At 48.0% G+C, this 23,049-nt stretch overlaps 1 protein-coding gene across 4 annotated transcripts in view; it reads left to right on the forward strand.

Moving 5' to 3' along the window:
• GATA4 (GATA binding protein 4) overlaps nt 1-22,925 on the forward strand; it is a 32,086-nt gene extending 9,161 nt beyond the window's left edge. Inside the window, exons 2-7 of one of the 4 annotated variants that reach the window (XM_075086550.1) lie at nt 12,348-12,517; nt 14,613-14,693; nt 15,175-15,300; nt 16,498-16,585; nt 16,855-16,997; nt 18,286-22,925. In XM_075086550.1, the coding sequence (XP_074942651.1) occupies nt 12,348-12,517; nt 14,613-14,693; nt 15,175-15,300; nt 16,498-16,585; nt 16,855-16,997; nt 18,286-18,468 (791 nt within the window). In that variant the 3' untranslated portion in view covers nt 18,469-22,925. The remainder of the gene's footprint in view (nt 1-12,347; nt 12,518-14,612; nt 14,694-15,174; nt 15,301-16,497; nt 16,586-16,854; nt 16,998-18,285) is intronic. The other 3 variants (XM_075086551.1, XM_075086552.1, XM_075086553.1) reach the window with 3 other exon arrangements.
• Nucleotides 22,926-23,049: the final 124 nt, after the last annotated feature.

The raw sequence follows: 23,049 nt of genomic DNA on the forward strand, positions 1-23,049 counted from the left end.
GCAGCGCAGAGGCGCTCATCTCCCGTCTCCACCAGGGACTGGTACTGGATGCTTCTGAATCTGGGATAACAGAATTGCTGCCTGGAAATGTTTCCTCCTAATCCCTGGTAATTAGGTCGGTGTCTGCTGGGGGAGCATTTCAGGAGAGGACCCACAGTGGGATGCCGCTGCCTGCTCTTCTTCCTCCCAAAGCTCAGCCGTTTTCCTCCGCTCGGTGCTTCCAGCTGCAGTGCGGCGTATTTATGGGGTGCCGGGGTGGGGCTGGGGGCCTGTCGCCGTCAGGCTCTTCTAAAAGCTTAAAACCCGAGCCCAGCAGAAGAGATTGTGAGCAGGGATGGAGCAGCGGGGGAGAAGAGGACCATGCCGCTCCCTCAGAGCAATATTTTGCCAATTCTTGCTTTTTTTTTTCACAGCTCCTGCTTGCGCGGTGCTCTCTGGCCATGTCTGTAATATTTAAGCACGTTCCAGGTTGTCCTCCGGCCTCGAGGGCCGGGGGAGTGGGCTGTCTCCTTTGGCCCCACAAACATCTCTGAACAGTTTGGGAGACCTCTCCCTCTTGTCTGCTTCTCAGCTGGCTGCCTCCGGCTGTTGCCTGCCGTCGTGCCTCCGTGCGCCTAGGTTTTCCATCAAGCTCCAGCTTCCGGAGTCATGTTATCGTACGTCAGGCTCTGGTTTTGCAGGAAGGAAAGGACCAGCTTTTCTGGGCAAGAGAAAAGTTGGGAAACCCTTATTCCTTCATGCTGAAACTCTAGAAGAGACAAAAAAAAATTCCTCTAGTATTTATTATTTAAACTCCGATGAGTTTCCAAGGCAGGATCTTAGGTTTGCAAGCCAGGGAGCCTTCCTTATTTAATATTCAGAGCTTGCAGCACTGGAGCTGTAAAAAATCAGCAAGGCGGTGAGCCCCAGACATCAGGACTCCTCCGAATGACATGTTTGGCCCCAGATGTCTGAGATTATTTTGGGAAGGGTGTGCTGGCCCCAGGGGCTGGCTGCTCAGGGGACTGGCTGCTGGGAAGGACGCTAAGTTGGGATATGCCTTGGTGATGTGGGGCGTGAGAGAGGCGGCTGGCTTGGGGGGTGTTGCCTCCTCACGTTGCCCTGGGCTGGGGGGATGCCCTGGATCCTGGCTACGAGCGAGGCTTTTCTCCAGGGGCTTCCCACGTTCGATCCTTCATTGCTTCAGTGGGGCAGATAGCCGAGGCTGTGATTTACCCTGATCCTCTGGATGTGAAGGTGTGGCCTCGAGGGTTTTCCCAGATCCCAGCACAAGCAGGACCACAAGCAGGAGGGTGAAATCCCCCTTGTACCCCTCCCCTTTGCCCCCAGCTGGGGAAGGGTCTCACTCTGGAAGGGCTACCTGCCTGCCCCGCTGCCTGCGCCGCTGCCTGCCCTCCCCAACAACCATTTCTATCCCTAAACCAACATCCCAGTCAGACTCTGTCACCTCCCTTCACACAAAATCAATAACAACGGGTGAGCAGGTTAATTATAATCACAGAATAAACGCCACAGTCTCAAAGTTCACTCAACTTCAGCAGCGTTTCAAAACGAGAGGACAATGCCAAGAAACTTTCATTGATTCCTCCGGGGCAGGTGTGGGAGTTTGAACCTGTCCCCAAGCTGATCTCTATTCAAGACCTACTCAATTTTCTTCCTTATCTTGACTGTTGCCTATCTTATAATGCCTGTTATTTTAGATAAAAAGTCCAATCAATTGAGTTAGAAAAACTGCAAGTTATATGTTGCCCTGATAAGTTCGGTACCTGCCGTTTTATTGGCCTGGGCTGCAGTTTCTGTGCGAACTGACCTTTGCAGATGCTTTATCGGCAGCTGGGAGAATCGCTCCATCCTCCCACCCTGCTCAGGGGGTGAGTTGACTTAACGTTCAGAATAACTAATAAAAGAGGAAAAGAGAAGGGCAGGGGTTAGACAAACTGACTGTCCCCTATAACGTGATGAACCATAGTAAACACCTTTTTGTTTGTCCCTGGCTGGCGTCCTGTAGGGAGGCCAGGAGCTGGCCTAACTTATTTTGGTGTAACTCCTCTGAGTGGTATTTATCAGTGCAACACCTCCAAATTGGAGTCAGAGCCTCTGTCCAAGTTAATGAGCTGAAGAAAACTGGGACTGGGGTTGGATATGCACTGGTTAGTGCCATCATGCTCAGAGAGGGCTTAGACATGCCGAGCAGTATATACCCTACGTATTTCATATATTCCTACACATAGAATTATAGAATCGTTTAGGTTGGAAAAGATCTTTAAGATCATCGAGCCCAACCGTAAACTTAACACAGCCAAGTCCACCACTAAACCATCTACACCTATACATGGTATATACATGCTTTATACATATAAAGTGTGTGCAGTGTTTATATACGTGTGTGCGGGTGCATGTTACATTTATATTCTCCCAAGTAACAAGCGATAGGATGAGAGGAAATGGCCTCAAGCTGCGCCAGGGGAAGTTTAGGTTGGATATTAGGAAAAACTTCTTCATCGAAAGGGCTGTCAGGCATTGGAAGAGGCTGCCCTGGGAGGTGGTGGAGTCTCCATCCCTGGAGGTATTTAAAAGAAGGGTAGATGTGGTGCTTGAGGACATGGTTTAGTGGTGGGCTTGGCAGTGATAGGCTAGCGGTTGGACTCGATGATCTTAAGGGTCTTTTCCAACCTTAACGATTCTATGATTCTATGATTCTATGATTCTATGATAAATATATATACAAGGTTCTATACAGTCATGTTCTGGATAGCCATAGAATAATAATTCTAATACCAAAAGCAAAGTCAGTTGATTAGAGATGACTCCTAGCTTGATAAAATGGTGTTCCTAAGGACATGGTATATATGTATAAATACATTTTAATATATGTACATATATACATACACATGTATAACACACACACACACATGATAATAACCGTAGAATCATAGAATCATTTAGGTTGGAAAAGACCTTTAAGATCATACAATTAACTGTATTCCTTCAAGCAGGACTTTGCCCATTTGACTTGGATAAATGTCTTTCCTTCTGATCTGCATCAGTTTGGGGGAAAAAAACAGAACAGACCAACTTTGAATTTCCAGAGTTGCAGGATTGCAGAAATGCAGGTTGGAAGATCTCTAGTCCAGCCTCCTGCTTGAAGCAGTAGAACCACTAGCAGTGGCTGAGGTTTTACCTGGATAAAGCCTGGAAATCCCCAGGGATGGAAATCCCCCCACCTCCTAGTAAAAATGCTTTTCCTACTGCCCAGCCTGTGGTGCGTGCTGCGTCCCCTTGTGCCTTCTCCCACTATCGAGAAGAATTTGGCTCTGTTGTCTGCATACATCTGGCTAGCTGATGGCCTTCTAATGATCCCAAACAGCACCAATTTCCCTGGGCCCAGAGCTGGGCCTGGCTTTGGTCCACCTGGGTGCTGGTAGTCACCTCTGCAGACAGACAGATGGTCACCATCAGACAGGATGTACACCACAAACCACTGGGTTCCTATGGTTTAAGGAGTTTTAGCTCATCAGCTGCTCTGTAGGAGCCTGAGTGGGCCAAGAGCACGTGAAGGTTGTGTCATGCTTGATGATGGCATCATGCTTGATGCTTGGTAATGATCTAGTGCCAGATGCCAGCCATGGGAACCCAACAGACCATGCTCTTCAATTGTTAGCATGGCCCCTGGCATGGTCCAGGCACAGACCATCTCAGCCTGACCCAAGCATCTCCTGGTGCAAGCCCTGGGAAGTAATTTGGATGTGACGGCTGTAGACCGGGGTCCGAGAGCACCTGAACACGGCCAGACTCCGGGCTGAAGGTCAGGGTTTACCAGTTTCCCAGAAACTGGCCCCAATCCACCGATTCCCCAATAACCATAAGGCCAGTTCCCATGGCTCAGCCATGGACCAGCAGCTTGGCACACCTCCACAGCACACCTGCTTGTGGTCCCCTGCGGGAACATCAGACATGGCTGCCCACGTCGGAGGTGATCCGTTGCCTGTGCCGGACTCAGAAACAGCTACCCAGGTGGGAACATGGGATTGCAAATCCCAAGCTTTCCTGTTCCTCTACATTTTTTTCCCCACTGTGGGCTAGATGATCTGGGGGTTGGACTAGATGATCTTCAGAGGTCCCTCCCAACCCAAACCATTCTGTGATTCTGTGACTCTTCCCTTGCAGTCATCAAAAAAGAGCCTCTGGTAGGGCACATCCATTTGGATACGGGATATATTTCAAGGAGGATAATGTTGTAGCTGTTTTTCCTTTGTTAAAAGAGAGAAAGACCATTTCTAGGTGCCTCCTGCCAAGCAGACCCCAGGCTGTGGATGGCCCCATCCTGGCCATTCCTTGGGCTCTCCGTGCTAATCTAAGGTTTGTTAAAAAATATTTAGACAATCGACAAGCAGAGGAATTTTCTGTTGTTCAGAAGAGCCCCAGATATTTAAAAGTGTAAGAATTGTAAGTAGGAGTAAGAAAGGGGAGGTCACCTTGGTGGGTGGGATCAGGCATGCATCCCAGCAAAAGAAAGCAGGCCTTGGAGTTCAGTCACGCACAGCTTGACAGTCAGCAGAAGTTGCTGCAGGACACCAGGTTGCTATCAGAGGGGTGGCCAGCAAGAGCTCTGACCAAAAGCACCCTACATCCTCTGGGGTGTTTGCATGCCTGTCTCCTGTATAGCCAACTGTGTACCTTTCGGATGTGGGACATAGTACGTCAGTGTGTGGGTTGACAGTCTCTCCACTCAGTTGTGGTACAACCATTGGGCTTGGCATTTTGGGGTCTGGTGGCTCTGGTGTGCCAGAGAGCTGTCAATGCTTTTCCAAGCAACGAGGATGGCCAGTCCCCCAGGACCATCTCCTGCCCCTTTTCCCAAAACAGGAGTTTGTTTGAATCTGCTCTAGAAGGATCCAGCCTGTTTCCACGAACCCTCCTTCCATCCACTGCTTGTCTCCACTTCTATGACTATGGCCTTTGAAAGTTGCCCTGTTGACCCCCTCCAACGAGCAGAGAAGAGCCTTTGCTCCTTCTCACGGAGGAAGAACAGTGTTGTAAGGAGATGAAAATGTAAACTTGGGGTTGTCCTGTGCAGGGACAGGAGTTGGACTTGATGATCCTTGTGGATCCCTTAAACTCAGGACATTCTATGATTCTATGAAAAGCCTTGCTCAAGGGAAGCTTACTGCAGAGCCAAGACCGAACTCAAATCCAGGCTCAGGATTTGACTAACCTTCCCATCATGTCCCTCTTGCACGTGACCTCAGCTGGTCCCTTGGCTGCTTCTACCTCCACTGTCCTTCAAACCAGGGAAAACATAGCCGTGAAGGAAAGGAGTATTCTCGGCTGTTGGCAGTGGGGTGTGCCATAGACCTTGGCTTGCCGCAGGCAGAGGAGGGAGCTTTGCAAGGGAGGGACACAATGTTCCTTTGCCTTGACGTGAAACATTTGGCCTGGGACGGGTTGCACAGGAACAGTCTCGCTGTGGAGTTTCATGAAGCAAGGAAAAAACATATTTCTTTGCCGTTTTGAAAGCAGCGTGTGGCTCAGCCAGATTGTAGGTTGAATGTTTCCTAAGCAATAAGTAGGGTCTTTAGGTTTGCAGGGGGAAAGTTAGTTGGTTTAGGCAGCCACCTGAGTAATCAACCATTTTCTCCACCGTAGACGTGTCAGATAAACCCCAAAATATTCTGGGACAGCATCGACCCTTTTCTGTGACACTGCATAATGATGCTTTTTGCTTGAAATTGTGTTTCTCGCTAAGCGTAGGGAATTTACCTGCTTCTCCATTTCCTGCAGATCAGCAATCACACAGGTGATATCTTCTGTTAATCCAGATGAGAGGAGAGTAGGGAGCCACATTCCCAACCCAGCGATGGGCATTACTCAAACGGGCACTGTCCTGCTCTCCCCATGCCTAGGTCCCGTTAGTCTCTAAAGTAGTGGGGCCCTGGATGGACTTCCCCCAAATTCTGTCAGGGGAGAAACAGGCAGAGAAGGGAGAGCGGGGCAAGAGCCAATGGGCAGGACCTGTTTTTACAGAAATGTCCTCAGCTCCATTAGCTGAAGGGTAAGATAATGCACGTGGGCTTTCTGATCCCAGTCTGTGTGTCAAGCTGATGATGCCCCCACTGAAAAAGGAAAGGCTCACTGACAGATTTCTTTTGGCTACAAATCTCTCCCATGAATAAATCTGGGCTTTTTTATTTACAGCTGCTCCCTGCCCCTTCTACTTTTGTCTCTCCTTGTGTTTTTTTGCTGCTGCCTTCCTTTCCAGCTCAGCCCTGCTCTGCTATGGTACTGGACCAACCAGCACTTTTAACTGCTGTGATCTGACCAGGAACCTTTTGGTGGGTTTTTCTCCTTGAAACTTCAGTTTCTGGAGTCATGCAATTCATGGGAGAATTTCTACATATTCAAAAGAAATAGAAGATGTGACTTCCAGCTCCACTAGCTGCAGCAATACACTTATTAAAAGGAACCCTAAAGGCTTGAACTGTAGGAAGGATTTCCACACCGTCACTTTTTAATGGAAACAATCTTGGGATTTGGGACAAACCATCCTGAGCAGCTGGGAACGGCAAATCCTGTTTCCCCGTGCTGTGTTATTGTGGCTGTCCCTTGAGGCAGTAGGTGAGGGTGCCTTGGGTGGGATCCCAGGGTGTCCATGTGTCCGAGGGGCCAATGTCCTGTGCCTCAGCTGCAAGTGCCCATGAGAGTCCATTTGAGATTCGTGTATGCACAGGAACGTGGCTCTCACCTCTTATCATAACAAATTGTTTTAGGAAACTGCTTCTCTGTGGGGAAAACTGCTCTCAGGGTCTGTTTAGAGCCTGTAAGTGCCTGGCTGTGTTTGAAGGACAGCTTCTCCTTTGCTGAGTTCCTTCATTGGGTTGAGAAGATGCTTTTGCAGGGGGAAATGTTGATATTAAATATCCCTCTGGCTGTAAACAAAACTCCAGTGCTATATTAATGGAAGTCTCTTTCCATTCCTCTTCACCCAGAGGGGGTGGAAGGTGGGAGAGGACGGGAGGGCAGAAGGTAGACAACCTCGTTGTTGTTTCTCGTGCAGCAACAGGATCTGACCCAAACCAGTGGAGGGAGGGCTCTTAGTCCCCTTCTAGAGGCAAGTTTGGGAACAGAAACTTATAAACTGATTGTTGGCTCTGAACTGAAGGATTCAAAATCTCTCTATCAGAGGTGCTTTTACTGTTATTATTCTTTCGGGTCCTGATCTGTCTTGTTTATGTGTTCAAGATGATCTCTCCAAGGTTAACAAATTTCGGGCTGCTAAAGAAAAGCCCAGACAAACCCAGAAGGTCTGGACCTAGGAATAGGCATGCTGTCAGGCTGGAAGAGTTGGGGGTTGCAGAGTTGGTGGAAAGACCCAGAGAAGGCAGGTCAAGCTATTCCTCAGACTTAAGCCCTGGGCAACCTTCCTCTGATCTCCAGCTGACTTGGTTGTGACAGCATATCTGATTCTCCTGGCTGGGAAGGCAAAAGTCCTCAGACTTTGGGTGGGCCATGTCCTTGGTCAGAGATGCTGTCATGTCCTAGCCATGCTGGAAAATGTGCCTGTAGGTGTGGGCTGGCTGGCGGCGCTCAGATCTGCTTTCTTGTTGAGCCCTGCATTGTCTGTACCAGTTGATCTCTTCTGACCTCCGTGGTCAATGTGAAGGACCACTCCCAATGACTAAGATCCATGAAGGGCCATATCCAAGAATGCTTTTCCCCTACCAGACCCCAGTGCCCCACTTAGGAGTTGTTCCTGGCTCCCTGGGGACTGAATGTCCCATTGTGGAAAGTATTTCTGACATTAGCATGCTCAAGGCCTCACCCAAGATTAGGAGACTGTTGTGCAACACACAAGTGACATTTCCTGCCCTGGGGACCTTGCAGTACTCATAAACTATAGGTGTGAGGGGAAAAAGATCTACTTTTACACAGCAAGCTGATGACCAGGACAGGGACAAGACCCAATCCCTCCTCTCCACTGGCTGGGTCATTCAGCGAGATTTCATGATCTGCTTTTGCGACTGATCCCAAGATTGATAATATCCAAGATAAGGGCTGGGCAAAGGCCCTTGGGGGAGCTGAATGTTCAAAGAGGAAGATGAAGCCATTCAGCACACATGAGGCTAGACCAGCCAGGGCAGGTGTCCTTCTCAGCCTAACTGGCAGACATAATCCTTTCCTCAACCCTGTCCCTGTGGCCATACCTGGCTTTGGGAGAGGGAGTAAATCTTTCCAGCAGAAAGGCTATTACAGAGGTCACTGGATGGACCCATAAATCTCCATTATCAGGCAGCGGCTCCTGTGCCACAAAACGGAAATTATTACCCTGAGTGTGACTGGGGGAGCCTTTCCTTCCCCCGGCATTGTTCAGGGGCCTCTGGGAGCTGGTCGGACAGTTTGCTGCCTGAATAAACGTTTCCTTTCTCAGCTGCTAAGTACAAGGAATAAGTGTCAGGGGATCTCATAATGCCAGGATTTAGAGCTCCAGCCCTGAGACAGAAGCCAAGAAAACACTCTGCTGCCTTTTCCTGGGGACCCTCCTTAATCCCTGTTATTAATAACAATGGCAAATTGAACAATCAGTGCACTTGAGGCCCAGTGACCTCCATGCCCAGTATAGCTCACCCTGCCAGTGGATCACGGTTCCTGTGGGCTCTGAGCCCGGGGAACGTTTGGGTTTCCTAGGTCTTGGACACACACCCGTGTCAAAATGCATGGGCTGCAGCTCTTCAGGTGATACTTCCTCGTTATTTTGTAGACCTTCACGTTTTCAAGAGCAGCTGGGATGCCTTAGCGGTGTGGCCAGGTCAGCTCAGAGAGCTCCCCTCAGGAACTTCATCCCTGAGTTTTGTGATGCTGTGAAATTATAGCACCTCTCGTAGAAAGAAATCCAGTCCCTCGCCTTCTACTTCTCCACTGCGGCCCAAATGCCCTTTGTTCACTAAAAAGCATGCACTAAGCCTACGTCATCTTCTCTGAGCCAGTGTCCAGTAGTGTCCAAGACACATCCTTCGCCATCATCAAGCATACTTTGAAGCAGGGGAGGAAATTTCTCCTCTAGGTGAGATCTCTTGAGGTCAAGGAGCTCCCTCTGCTCTGACGGGGCTCCAGGAATGGTGTTAATGAGGTTGCACTCCACAGATTTCATCTTCTGACTCAGCACTAGGTGGTGCACACAGGACGCACCCATCTGATATCGCCCCATGAGGGCTGTGATTAGGGAGAGCCACCCACTGCGTGGAGCCTCAGCATGCCCTGGGAACAAAGTCTGTTCCTTCCCTGTCTCAAGCACCAGTGACTCCTGTTTATTGTTGTTCACAAGGATCACCTTCGTCTGCAGCTGAGAGGGGAAGATCACACAAATGCTATTACTATGGAAGCAGAAGAGGACTTTTGGAAACTTAAACCAGTGAAAGTCCCTCAAGAGAGAAGCTCCAGTCCAAATCCCCTGGAAACTAAAAAAAAACCCCAAACCCAAACCAACCAAACAAGTAGTGAAGGATGTAGCTCAAACAAATCTGGATGAAAAAGGAGAGCAGGTCTCCAGACTGCTTTGTTCTGGTGTTTTGGGTGTCTGATTAAAACCAACAGTAAAAATAATGTGGACAGTGGAGCTGGGTGTCACACTAAGTCTTAGGAAATAGCACTCAATATTCAGTAGCAAATTTGATTATTGTCAGAAAACAAGAGGCTTTCACTTTGCCTGGTTTCAACCCCACATCCCCTGGGTTTTTTCTAAAACCAGAAGTATACCCATACTTGACATTTCTTCTTATCATACCCATTTTGAGGGACCTTCTCATTCAAGAGCTAGTCCAACTCTTAACAGCTCTGAGGGACTGTTCACAGAATCACAGGTTGGAAGGGACCTCAGGGATCATCTAGTTCAACCTTGGGAGTTTTTTCCTTTTTCTTTGAGTAAAAACTTTCAGATTTTGGTTTTCTAGTGGAAAATCTCCAGGAAAGATGACATTTTGTAATTAGTCACAGACACAAATCAGTCAAGAGCTTTAACTGTTACCTTTGGACTACCTCTGCTCTGCTAAAACCTCCTTGGATTATGTTAACATTGTACTGAAGTATTTTCAAAGAAAAAGGGATTTTATCACAGGACAAAAAATATTGTGAAAGTAACTTGGCTTTTTCTTTGGAAAATAATAGTCAAATACCTCAAGAACTTCTGAGATGAAAAAAAAAATATTGAAACGTTTTTCTTTCTTGAGATTTTTCAAGGAAATTAGTTCTTTCCTGACCAGCTGCTCTAATCCCTTCTTTTTCCAAAGGAAGTTTATTTAATCTAGATTTTGGCTGCAACTCAATGGTGATTTTAAAGGGGAAAGTGAGGCATTATGGTTGCAGTATCACCAAATCCACGTGTACAAAACTCACCTGGAGGGATTCCCATCTTTCCTAAACCACAGAATTGCTCAAAGGTAATGAGATTTTTCCTAAACTTCTCAGAAGATACTGGATTCCTTCTTTTCTGGTTCCAGAACCCCTTGGGTATGCTCATTTACTGTTTTCTAGTATTTCCCCATGGCCATCACATGGTGTAATCTCTTGCCATTTTTAGACTGGTTTTCTAGGGAGGATTGGGCTCACGTGAATCTTTTTCTCTGTGTCTCTGTTTACTAGCGCCACTTTAGTAATTCTTTAATCCTTTGGCTGTTTCATGGTTATGTAGTTTCCTACAGATTTTCCAGAAATAGTCTGGAGAGAAGAGAAAATAAGGCTGATGTTTGAACACAACCCTTATTAGATCTCGGCGAATGCACATGGGATTGAGACACAGATTGGCAAGAAGCCAGATTTTGTTGGTTTGCTGTTTGGGGAACTATTACCTTCTAGCAGAAAGCTGAGATATCGTATAACAAGCAGGCGAACAAGCACAAAATATAGCAAGTTGCACAATAACATTAGAAGAGTTAACGTTACGCTGGTCTGTAATGGCTGAAGGTCCTGATGCAGATCTCTTGCCGTCCTCCACAGGTCTCCTGCGCGCCGCAGTTTGCTGGGAATTTTTTTCAGCAGCCTGGTTTATTCCCAGCCTACGCTAAGTAGTGGACCCCTTTGCTGTCATTTGCAGTTTAGTTCTTCTCCCCAGTTATGTTTCCATCCAGTGTTCCCTTTCTGGTGTCCACAACAAGAACCTGTCCATGTGCAGTAAGGAATGGTTTTGTAACAGAAGAAATACACCTACAAGCTGAACTCAATACCTGATATTCTCCAGGTGGGATCACCATTAGGAACGCACGTTTTCAGGACCATGCCAACTGGATGCAGCTATATTTGCATCTCAGCAAGGCCTAGAGCTGATGCTTATTAGGCGAAGTTCTTGGCTTCTGGAGGGCATGGTATCCAAGGGTGAGCTGACCTGTGTCTTTCCAAACGCTGATGCAGTCAAGGTGTGTTGTGTTGACGCCTGCACTGCCTTGCAGATGATATGGACCTGTCGTAGCCTGAGGGACTGGACTGACCCAGCCCAGGGCGGTTGTCCTCACCCTCACATCACAGCCGCAGCTGGGCCCTGGTGGAGGGAGAACCAGGGACGTGGTGGGTGAAGGCATCAAGCCCTGCAGAGTGACATTAAGCACAATGGAGATTTGCATCACAAGCTGCATCTCTGACACCTGTGAATGCCCAGTGACGCCTGTTAGCTGACAGCCTGAACCGGGGTTGTACATTTGGATTCTTGCAGTTCAGGAGATGCTTCTCGTGCAAAGAACAGGGCAAAGGCACGTGAACATCTCTCCCCCTTGGCTCTCCGCAGCCATTCCCGCTGCCGGAGGGCTGGGTGGGAGCTGGCACGGGCTGGGTGAGGAGCAGTCCTGCGGGGTAGCAGGGCACACGGCATGGCTTTCCCTCCCCACACCTGCTTGAGCCCCACTGAGAGATGCTCGGGCAGCTGTCTGATCTCTGGGCAGTTCTGCTTCGTGGGTCTGGGCTTGTGTTTGTCTGTGGTCGTGGGTAATTTGTCTTGATTGGAAACACGGCTGTTCGCCCGCCCCAATCTGTTTGCCCTGGCTATGTCCAATCTTGAAAATTGGATAACGTCAGAGCAGAAGGGAAGGTTTCTATTTCTGTCTCCTTGTATCTGTGTCCCAGCACATCCCTGCTGCCACAGAAGTCCTGCAGCCAACACTGTATGGCAGGGAAAGGGGTTCCTCTTCCCAAAAACCCCAGGGGCTTCCCTGAGAAAGGAAGAGCTGTTTCTTGCACCCTATAAAACCAGAATGTTTGTGATTTCTTGAAATGTCACTTCTGGGCTCAAATACGGAGAACCAGACCAGAAATTAAATGTACAGCTGCCTAATTAACCAAGTCTTTTACCTTCTCTCCCATCATGGCAGCAGAATTTTTTGATGATTATTCAGAGGGGCGAGAATGTGTCAACTGTGGGGCCATGTCCACCCCGCTCTGGAGGAGAGACGGCACAGGACACTACCTCTGCAACGCCTGCGGGCTCTACCACAAGATGAATGGCATCAACCGGCCCTTGTTCAAACCTCAGAGGAGGCTGGTAAGTCAAGATCACACAACGCATGTGGGGCAAAGCTGTGCGTGAGGACGAGGCAGAAAGACCTCAGCTTTTTAAGATGCCAGGGGTGTTTCAACTCCTTGGGCCCCCATCTGCCCAGCCTAGGTGGTTTTGGTCCAGATTTCCAAAATAAGCCAGACTGCCTTGTGCTTGGTACACTCCAAGTCCTTGTACTGTGCGGACCAGTTCTGCAGACGCCCAGGCCAGGCAGTGGAAGGGGCTGTGGGACACAGGGGCAGTACCGTGCTGTCGGTTTAGCAAAAGCCAGTCTTTGCTTTAGTATCCCTGTAGGCATATTAAGACGAATGGAAACCCTTTCCAGCTCTACCACACCACCAGTGCATCTCTTCTTACCCTCAGGGTCCTTATTCTCTGGTCGCTTCACAGTGACTGGCCACCTTTTCTGGATACCCTGATCCCGGCTCCATTGGGTGAGCTGAAACAGAGCTTACGGGGCAGGTCAGGGCATCCCAAAGCCTGTGGGGTCAGGATGGGGTATGCCTGAGGAACCTAGGGGATGGGAACATCTCAGCATTGATATCCTGCCTGTCCCTTCTCATTTTGGTGAGGGGTTTTAGGAAAGTCTCTGTAGCCTGGGCCCCAGGGACGTGGGGCACCAAAGAGCCAGCAAGCCATGCCTCAGGGCCGTATTTCCCCACTCCTTGTCTTCCATGAGGCTCCATCCCCAACCTTCATCACCCAGACCTGTCTGTGCTCAAACCCAGCCGTCCCCTGCAAGTGTCAAAAATGACACCGGGAGCTGGAGTGCTGCCACCAGCCACAGCCACCCAGCGCCCTCTTGTGAAAACCCCTGCTTAGATATTGCACTGTCTGAGCCAGGCAGTTTCTGCATCCTTGCACCCAGGCCCTTGTCCTGTTCCATTTGCAGGTCTCCATGTTGTCTTTGAGCACATCTTTGTAGCCAGGAATGGCCCACTGGGTACCAGGCTTGGTCCTTCAGAGCAAGCAGCAATGTGTGCTTTTAACGCTGCACAGCCTTGGAGTAAAGCTTGGAAAACCCCATGTGAAATATAAAGGCATGAGCTCTGCAGGTCTGTACATGTGTTCCTGCCACTTGGCTGGGCAGATGGCAATCTGGAAATCTTGCAAAAAATGGCCAAATTCCTGCTTTTTCTTCTGGAAGAGAATTTCCATGAAGAAAAGGAGAATGCGTCTAGGGATGCAATGTACGGGTGTGGTTAAACTAATGACAATTGGTCTAACTGAATAAATATATTCAGTATAAGTGATTTGATTTAATCTGTCACTGTAACCCCTTTTTTCGCAGACTGAGATATGCCAGAAAGCCTGGCAAGGGGAGACCTTTGCCTTTGCTGCAAGGTCTCTTTTAACTCTCCATCCGCTTCCAAAGGCCAATGATTGAAGCTAATGCATGTTGAGGCTACAACTAAAGCAGTGTTTGGTTTCTCTGTACCAAACGGGTTTCCAGCTTTCAAAGTCTTAAGAAGTACTTGAATTTCACTTTTTATTGTCCTGCTGCTGTAGATTAACTGATCCTGTTTTATAATGAGGGGGAAGACACAGAAAGGAAGCTGTATCAAAGGTCACAGAGGAAATCCCTGGTAGCTGCTGGGTCCTCATCTCCCAGGCTTTCACCCCATTCCACAGCTGCCAGCTGTGCTGTTTGGGCCTGCAGAGCTGGGTAAATGTCCAAGACCACCAGATTTCCTCCCTGTAGGCTCCTCATCAGGGACGACGAGAACAGGCATCTTCACGCAGTTCTAGCACTTCTGTTCAGTCCCCAGTTTATCAGCAAGCAAAGAGAGAATTTGACCCCAGCTCTTCCAGGCTTTATCCTCAGCCTCTTAAGACCTGAGCTTTGAAAGATGCTGGGAAGCGTCATGCAGGTGTAGGTGTGGCTTTTTCTTCCCTCACCTCCCACTCTGCTTCCAAGCACAAAACTGGTATTTTCTATAGTTTCAAGCCCAGTGTCTTCCTCCTGTGGTCTTTTGAGCCTGGCTAAACCAGTTGACCCAGAAAGGGAACCTCAAAAGGCCTGTTCCCTGTACTGCTTCATTAGTGTGGTTTCCTATTAATTATCCCTCTTTATCTTTAGGAAGACGATGCTGCTGGAAGCACTCTTTTTCTTATCTCCCACTCAAGCCTCACGAGCAACATCACGCAAAGCCAGCAAGGAGTATGTAACATTCATGGCACTGATAAAGTTTTCTTGGGATATGCCATGATGCTTGGAAGGTGAAGGGCTTGGGGGCCTGAAAGGGCAGGCTGGTCTGAGATCCAGACACCTTACTGTAGGTGTGTGCAGGTGCAGTGGGTCTCTAAGCTGCTACCAGACCCGCTGGAGATCTGGGGCTCTGTTCAGGAGATGTCTCTGGCACCAGCTGAGATGCCCAGGGCAGCTGAGATGCCTGCATAGTGCCGGCAGGCAGGAGGCAGTGGAAAGACAGTGGAGAAGAAGTCGAAAGGCAAGAGGGGAAGAAAAAGGTAACCGTGTTATCCACTGCAGCAAGGTGAGAAGAGAAAAAGGCAGAGAAATAAGAGTGGCACGAGGAGAGGAAAACCTGAGGCATGCTGCAGCGAGCTGGTTGGGATCTGAGATGCCGCCAGTGGCAGCAGTGGAGGGCTGATGTGTTTTCTTCCTCTGCATTTTCTCGCAGTCGGCTTCCCGCCGCGTCGGCCTCTCTTGTGCCAACTGCCACACGACAACAACCACACTCTGGCGCAGAAATGCCGAGGGAGAGCCCGTCTGTAATGCCTGCGGCCTCTACATGAAGCTCCATGGGGTAATGCCTTCGTTGATCTTTACTCTTTATGGGGAGGGTATCGATAGCACCAAGCTGGGGACTGGGTTCGTTGCACAACTTGGTGCTCTCCTGGAGCCGTTTTTCCTGCTGTCCCTCTGGGCTTTAGTGCCCCTCAACATTACATCATGTTTTATACTGGCAAGGGGCAATGCATGCAGGGCATTTCTCACATAGTCATTAGCTACCCTGCATCCAAGTCTTAAAACTCAGTAAAACAAGGCCCAGGTTTTCCCCACCTAAATTCCATCACTTTAGTGAAAAATCTGAGTCAGAAGCACAAAGAAGGGCTTTGCCCTTCCACACGGGATGTGCGATCCCAGCCAAGACTTGGTTGTAGACTTGTCATGGGAGTGATCGATGACTTTTCTTGCACGGGTGTCCAGATAGACTCTTCCTGTCAGTGGGGGCTTCAGGCATGTATGTCATGTCTGATATATCTAGAAGAGTCCCATTGGAGTCCAAGGCATAGCAGGACTTCGAGATGCAAATCTCCAGTCCTTCTCCCACCAGTCAGTGGCAACAGGGCCACCCACCATTGCAGAGAGAGATGCCTTCAACACCCTGGTGATTGCTTAGCAGCAAACCCCCGTTCTGCTTCTTGTTGCTATTCTTAGGGGGTTTTTTTATACACATCTATGCTCTCCAGGATTTCCAGTGGTTCAGGGCAGATGGAAGAGCATTCATGAGAGACAGGTCCAAGCTGGAAGTCAGGTGGATGAGGAGAAACCTCCCCTAATCCAACAGATTATTCCTATAAATCCCAGCGTGTTTCTAGCCGTGAGGATGACTACCTCAGTGGGATCAGTTCCTAAGGGAGGTCTCCCCGCACAGGATTGGTACCTTTCCAGAAAGCAGGCATTAGCCAGAAAAACGTCTTCTGCTCCAAGTTAAACAGGAAAGTAAATCAGATGAGCTGTTGTTCCCTTCTGGCTTTAAAACACTCTATACCTGTGCTGTCAAAACCCTATTTACTCCCATCTGGATGCACATCTTGCAGCTTTGACACATCTCGTCACACAGTAGTGCTGGCCAGTGATTTTGGCCTCTGTCTTGTTGTTGCTTTCAATTAAATCAACTGGTTTTCATGGAGCCTACAAGGTAGAGCTGGAATCTTGTTCTCCTAGATGACTTTATGGACATACAGAAACCAATGTGCCTTTATATTTGGGTCTGTAGGTTCCAAGGCCTTTAGCAATGAGAAAAGAGGGCATTCAGACGAGGAAGCGCAAGCCAAAGAACCTTAACAAAACAAAGATGCCAGCAGGTAAGTGTTGAACGAGGGAGCTTATTGTACGTGTATACATGTGTGCACTTGTCTTTCTGACCGTCATGTCCTGTGAGTCAGACACCCAGCCACAAAATGGGCTGATTCTTCAAAAATGGGGGATGTCTGATTGCCTTTCAGCAGCAACAAAGCCCTTACGATTATTTATTTTTAATTACTTTTACCTACACTAACCTTGTGTGGGTGGGTACAGCTCTACGCTGAAAGGTCTCTGGAAAGAGCCTTGTTTACCATCTGCTTTCTCACAGGTCCCTCCAGCAGCGAGAGTCTTACCCCGACCACCAGCTCCACCAGCAGCAGCAGCAGCGCCACGACCACTGAAGAAATGCGCCCCATAAAAACAGAACCTGGACTCTCATCTCATTACGGGCACCCCAGCCCAATTTCTCAGGTACAGAGGGGAGATGCTGGCAGTGGGACCAAGATGGGAACTAGGACAGTAGGCATGGTGAGAAGAACATCCTCTGTGGAAAAAGGCTGCCTCTTTTCAACCCAGGGGTCTAGGAGTTCACAGTGAGGGATCGATCCCCTGGGATGGGGCAAAACCCCACATTCTTGACACCATGTCTATAGCACAATGTAGCTTTTTAATCATGTGTGGCAGTTCTGAATGGACAACAAGAAGTAGCAGATTTGTTGAAAACATGAAATTCCTTCTAGTTGGGCAGCTATATATGTCCCATAGCAAGAAAATGCCTGTTCTCTTCGTGTAATTTGATTTGATTTGTCTTGAGCAAGGAAAAAATTGCAATATTACCCTACTTTCTCTGCACTGGCTGGCTGTGGGCTGAGCAATACGAGAAATGCAGTGTGAGGAGAATAAACTCACACAACCCAAATCTAACTGAGTTGAGTCCCTGCAAAGGTAAAGCAAGCCAGCACGATGGCAGAGCGCTGCAGGGTAAGGTGGTGTGCTCTGTACCACATCCACCACTAGATGTCTTGGGACCAGCACTGCATCCACACAAGGTGTGTATCCTGCTGAGCAACACCCGGATCTGGAAGCTGATCTGCGCAGGTTTAATAACTGTGCCTTGGTTAAGGATCCCCATAGCACAGCACGATTAAGAGGCAGAGGTATAGGATAGTTGCTCTCCTTTTGGGTTCATACGGGACCTCCAGTGTTTAAACAAAATGATTCCTGGAGGAAAAAAATATGTGTTTGAGTGTTGTGCTGGACTGATCCCGCACCTGAAGCATTTTGCATCACTGTTATGTGCCCTGCAATCCACAGGAGGCTATTTGTAAGCTTGGAGAGCCCAAGGCCAATGAAATCTCAAGCCTTGGGAGGTAAAATGATCTTTTCTGACATTTAGATGAGAACAAGATATGCAGGAATCATAGACTGTCCTGAGTTGGAAGGGACCCGCAAGGACCATCGAGTCCAACTCCTGTCCCTGCACAGGACACCCCAAATTCACACCATGGCTCTGAGGGCCTTGTCCAAGCGCTTCTTGAATAGCATCAGGGTTGGTGCCGATGCTAGGAACAAATAGGAATGAACAGGGTCTGGAACACGCAGGAAAGAGCCTGTCCGAAGTATCATGCATAAGCTGCAATGTGCAGCTCTACAGCAAATCCACAGACATTTTATCACAACAGCACCAGCCCCCACAAAGGGATTCATAGGGTCCTCTATGGTTTGAAGCTTTGTCAAGAGGATTTTCCTTCTTCCATAGGCATTCTCAGTCTCTGCCATGTCTGGACACGGATCATCTATTCACCCTGCGATTTCAGCTCTGAAGCTTTCCCCGCAGGCTTACCAGTCAGCTATCAGCCAGTCTCCTCAAAACAGCTCCAAACAGGACTCCTGGAACAGCCTCGTGTTAGCTGAAAACCATGGGGACATCATAACTGCATAACCTGGTCTTCCATCCATGGACTTCAGGCTGATCTGTTTGAGAGATGAAGAAGATGCCACGTAATCATCAAGTCAATGTTGTTTCCCACCTCCCCTGCTCTCCTGCCTTCTCTCCTCTTGTGAGATGCTCCAGCAAAGAGGTAAAGAGGATTTTTCTGAGGTGTAGGAGAGCTCTTATGCAATGAACAGAGAAGACTCAACTCCCAAAGTAACTAATGGATTTGAAGCCTTTTTCCCCACTTTAAATGAGCCTCTCTGTTTGATTGCCACCACCTTCTATGAAATAGCCAGAAACACAAAGATGGATACAGTTCTTGAGTTTTGTTTATTTAAAAATATCTGGCATTTAAGATTCAGACAATAATGGAACAGAGACTCTTTTTTTCTTCTGTCACCATCCGTTCTTCTCTTGACCAGAAGAAAATGCCACCATCTTCTCATTACCCAAATTCAGTGATCTTCCACCAAATGGAGCCAGTTCCAGAACAGTTTGTTGAACAGACTTCACTAGACACGTTGTGGTGGCTTTACTCGATTATATATGATCTAGGGCAGAGAAAAAAAAGAGACCCTCCCCTACACACATCCTCAGCTCACACGACTAGAGCGTTGTCTTCATTTTCCTAGGTGGTCTGAAAAGTTAATGTATTTAACAGTAAATCCTTTCCTATTTATCATTACAAAATCATGGGACTGTGTTTCCCAAAGGTTGTTGGCTGAGCCTGGAGAAGGTCTGTCCAAAGTCAAAGGGGGATTTTGGAAGGACGAACCTTCTGGAAGCAGGTAGAGGAGACCCACTTTGGTCATCATATCCTGGAGAAAATTGCTGGGCTCTTCCCTTATGGATAGTTACGAGCCAGGCTTAGAGATTATTCAAGAGCACAGCAAGTGAAAGACGCTCTTCTAACACTGCTGTGCCATTGCTTTTGAGACAGTTAATTTAATTATTTTGCATACTTTTATGTTGGTTTTGATGTCATTGATGAAATCTGATTGTCATCCATTTTTGGCTGTACTCTGAGTTCCTACTTTCCCCCTAACAGCTGGCTCATGGCAGTTTCATACATCTAAACCTTTAGGATTTCACCCTTTGCAACAAGCAAAGGCTTCAGCCTCTAACAGAGGCAGGCAGGGGCTGTTTTCTTTACCAAACATGTGCATAGACTTGCTTGCCTGCAAGAGAAGCATAACTCCATTCGTACATGAGTATTAAACAAGACTTGTGTTTTTTCTTGCCCGTAAGGCTCTCAGAGACCAGGGAATCCTGGCAAATGGAGTTGGAAGAGATGCTGAGAGCTCGCCGACTCACTCCCTTTTCCCAAAGGTATCAATTCTACCTAACCTCGCTCTGACTGCTCTTTCTCTAGCATGTGCTTAACAACCTCCAGCATCGCAGATGCCACAGCTCCTTTGTGCCATCCAAGTGCTTCACCAGATGCTTGCCATGACATTTTCATCAACATTTCTGAGGAGGGACAGCTTTGCCTGTCCAGGAGGGGAATTTCTGGGAGACCTCATCCTACAAGATTCTCCACTCTTGTTTCTGTCCACTCCCAAACTCCGTTACTCTTCTTGCCTTCCCAGCTCCTCCCTTTCCTCCCTGCATCCAGAACTCGAGTATGGAACTACCAAGTGAAAATCTAGAAGAGGGATTGTGCATCCCTCCCAAATGTGCTATCCTCTGTCTCCCACTGTTTAACATTCAGAGTGTTTCCACCCAAACACCAAGATACATGGCTTGGCGAAGAGGAAAGCCACATACATGTTTGAAGCAAAAGAATGGCATTTTATTGTTTTTGTTTGAACTCACTGTTTTCCTCCTGATGGTGGAAAAGCTTCTTTAAGGAGAAGGATTCAACTGGACTGGTCATGATAAAGACTGAGACTGGAGTCAGAGTAGAGACCTGGACCCTTCCACATTCCCTTGCTCTGCATAACTCAGTTTTGCAGGGTTTTGGAGGGGTGACAGAGCCTCTGCACCCCCCAGAGAAAAACCCCATGGCAGCGATGCCATGGGAATAGCAGGATGGTGTTTGCTCCAGAGTTTCTACTCTGTCTTGATGAGCGAATGCAGGGTCTAGCCTCATTAGTGTTAATTACAGACAAGAAAAAGACATTCATGAAACATGAATAAAAATAAATGAAATTCTGTGGTTCTGCTCAGGCCTGTTAGGCTGCAGAGAAAAGACCAGAACTTGCACCTAAAAATATGAATTTGGGGTGGAAATATAAAGGTATTTCTCCCCAGGCATGCAGGTCTTCAGCCAGCCTCCTCCTTGTAAACAGCAGTTGAGCTCTCTGAGGATCTGGCTGTGAATTCCTGTCTGTTACAGAGAAGCATGCACCACAAAGGTGCCACTTGTCCAACACACATATTTGAGATACCTACATATTGAGATACTCTGGACAACCTGAGAGAGAGGGGAGCAGCTGGCCTCCTAGGGGGGAGCTAAAGTCCAGACCAACCACATGCCCCATTTCTCTTTCCATATGGATGCTCCCAGAGGCTCTGTCCACCTCGCCTTATTACTGCACTCCTCCTACTGCCCTCAGAGCTAAACTCCCTGGCTGAATTTTTCTCATGCCCTTAAAACACACGCTGAGATGCCATAAGGGAGTCTGCTTGCAGTGCAAGAGGGGAAAACCCCTGCAGGACATAAGCCTGCCTTATGCTCCCTTGTGTTTTCTAAATGATAGAGATGAGTGAACTGGTTCTCAGCCTTCCTCAAAACCTTAAAAATAATTATTGAAACACAGTGAGGAGCATTTAGAAGGACCCTGATAACAGAACATAATGTCTGCCTTCAAAAGGTGAGGCTCTGGGGGCTGTGAGGACAAGTTAGCTCTCATTAGTAGTAGAAATCGGCTCTTTTGTCCCCGCTTTTGCACCTTAAGCAGTAGATGTCCAGATGCACCTGCTTCCGTTGTTCTTTTCAGTCACTCAAAACTGCTGTAGAGATATTGTCGATCCAGGAGCGTTTGCCATATTCCAGCCAACACTGATATCAGGATGGCAAGAGGCTGACCTCAGATGGAGCACCATCATGCTAGGTGCTGTACAAACACACCATGATAGATGGGTCCTGTTCTACAGAGCTTGTAAAGATAGAAGTACAGAGTAATTTAAATCAGAAGGGGCTAGATCAGGGTTCTCAGGGCCCTGTTCAGTCAAGTGGTGAATATCCCCAAGGGTGGAAATCCTGCAACCTCCTGTTCCACTGTTTGACCACCCTCATGGCTGAAATGTTTCTTCCAAATAAATGTTAGATTCTAATGTGAGGTAGAAAATGTAAAAATCATTGGTAAAGTAATTGCTCGGACTTGGGGACTCCCAAGCAATGAGTCATTGCAGGAGACCGGAGGTTGTTTCCAAGCCCCGGAGTCACACAGAGCCCCTTCATGTAGGTAGGAGCTGGGACAGCCAACGCAGGGTGACAGATACCAGAAACGACAGATGAAGGGATACTCACAGGATGAGAGGATAAAAGTGCTGCCAGTTTCAGGAGGCTCAGTTCATCCTAGCAAGAGGGGCAACTTACAAAATTCTGGGTTCCATCTGAGTTCTGCTTTCCTTCCCATGATGGCGTTTAGTGCCTGCTTTGTTAATGAGATTAGATGCAGTTATTAGAGACTCATTAAGGAAAGATAATTCTTGCTATTACTGCAATAACTTATTTCATTGCAGCATGTCTGGAGAACCTAGTCAGGACCATACCAGGCCAGGCCCTACACAAATGTAGGACCAAGAACTATCCCTGCCCTGAGGAGTAAGAGGGAAGGGCGCAGTCCTGCAAAACAACTTAGGCATGTATATAAATGCATTTGCGGGACTTGCTCCCTTAGAGATCATCATCAATCACACATGCAAATTTTTATGTCAAAAGGTTTGCGCCACAAGGTTTGGTTGTGCCAAACCAGAGCTTTGCAATGGCTCAGCGGCCACCAGAGCGAGATGGGCGGATGAGAACCAGGACGGGGAGACAGAGGGGGCATTTAACCATCTCTAAATGTCTTTCCTCTCTGTACAAGTGCAATACCTTGATCCACTCCAGTTATTCTTTTGTAAATTGATCAGAAGAGATCTGTATTTCACTTGCGATCTTACGGGCTGGATGGCGATGGTGCAATCAGGAGGAGCTCAGGAATATTGTAAGGGAGCTTTAAAACCGATCGACAACTCTTAATGTAACACTGAAGCTGTGACTACATCGGGGTGGTGTTTTGTTTTGCTTTTTTTCTCCCCATGTATAAAGTTTGAAGCTTCCAAGGTCACCTGGGAAGGTCCCATGGAAACAGACACTTACTTGTAAGGGGGAGAGGGAAACCAACCAACTGAACAAGCTGTAATTATTTAAAGATGTAAAAAAATATATATTAAGAAGTAGTATGGCTACCAATCCACATAACTTCTACACCTTTAGAACTAATGGAAATAAAAAAATGATAATAAAACCTAAAGGCTGCTGCTTGACTCTGACTACCCTTGCGGGCTTCTTGGAGGGGGCTGGGGGTAAATGATCACATATGACATGCACCTGGAGAAGCAGTGGTGCAGCGGGCCCTGTCCTAGGGAGCTCCTAAC

This window comes from Phalacrocorax aristotelis, chromosome 3 (genome assembly GCF_949628215.1).
Source record: "Phalacrocorax aristotelis chromosome 3, bGulAri2.1, whole genome shotgun sequence".
Lineage (NCBI taxonomy): Eukaryota > Metazoa > Chordata > Aves > Suliformes > Phalacrocoracidae > Phalacrocorax > Phalacrocorax aristotelis.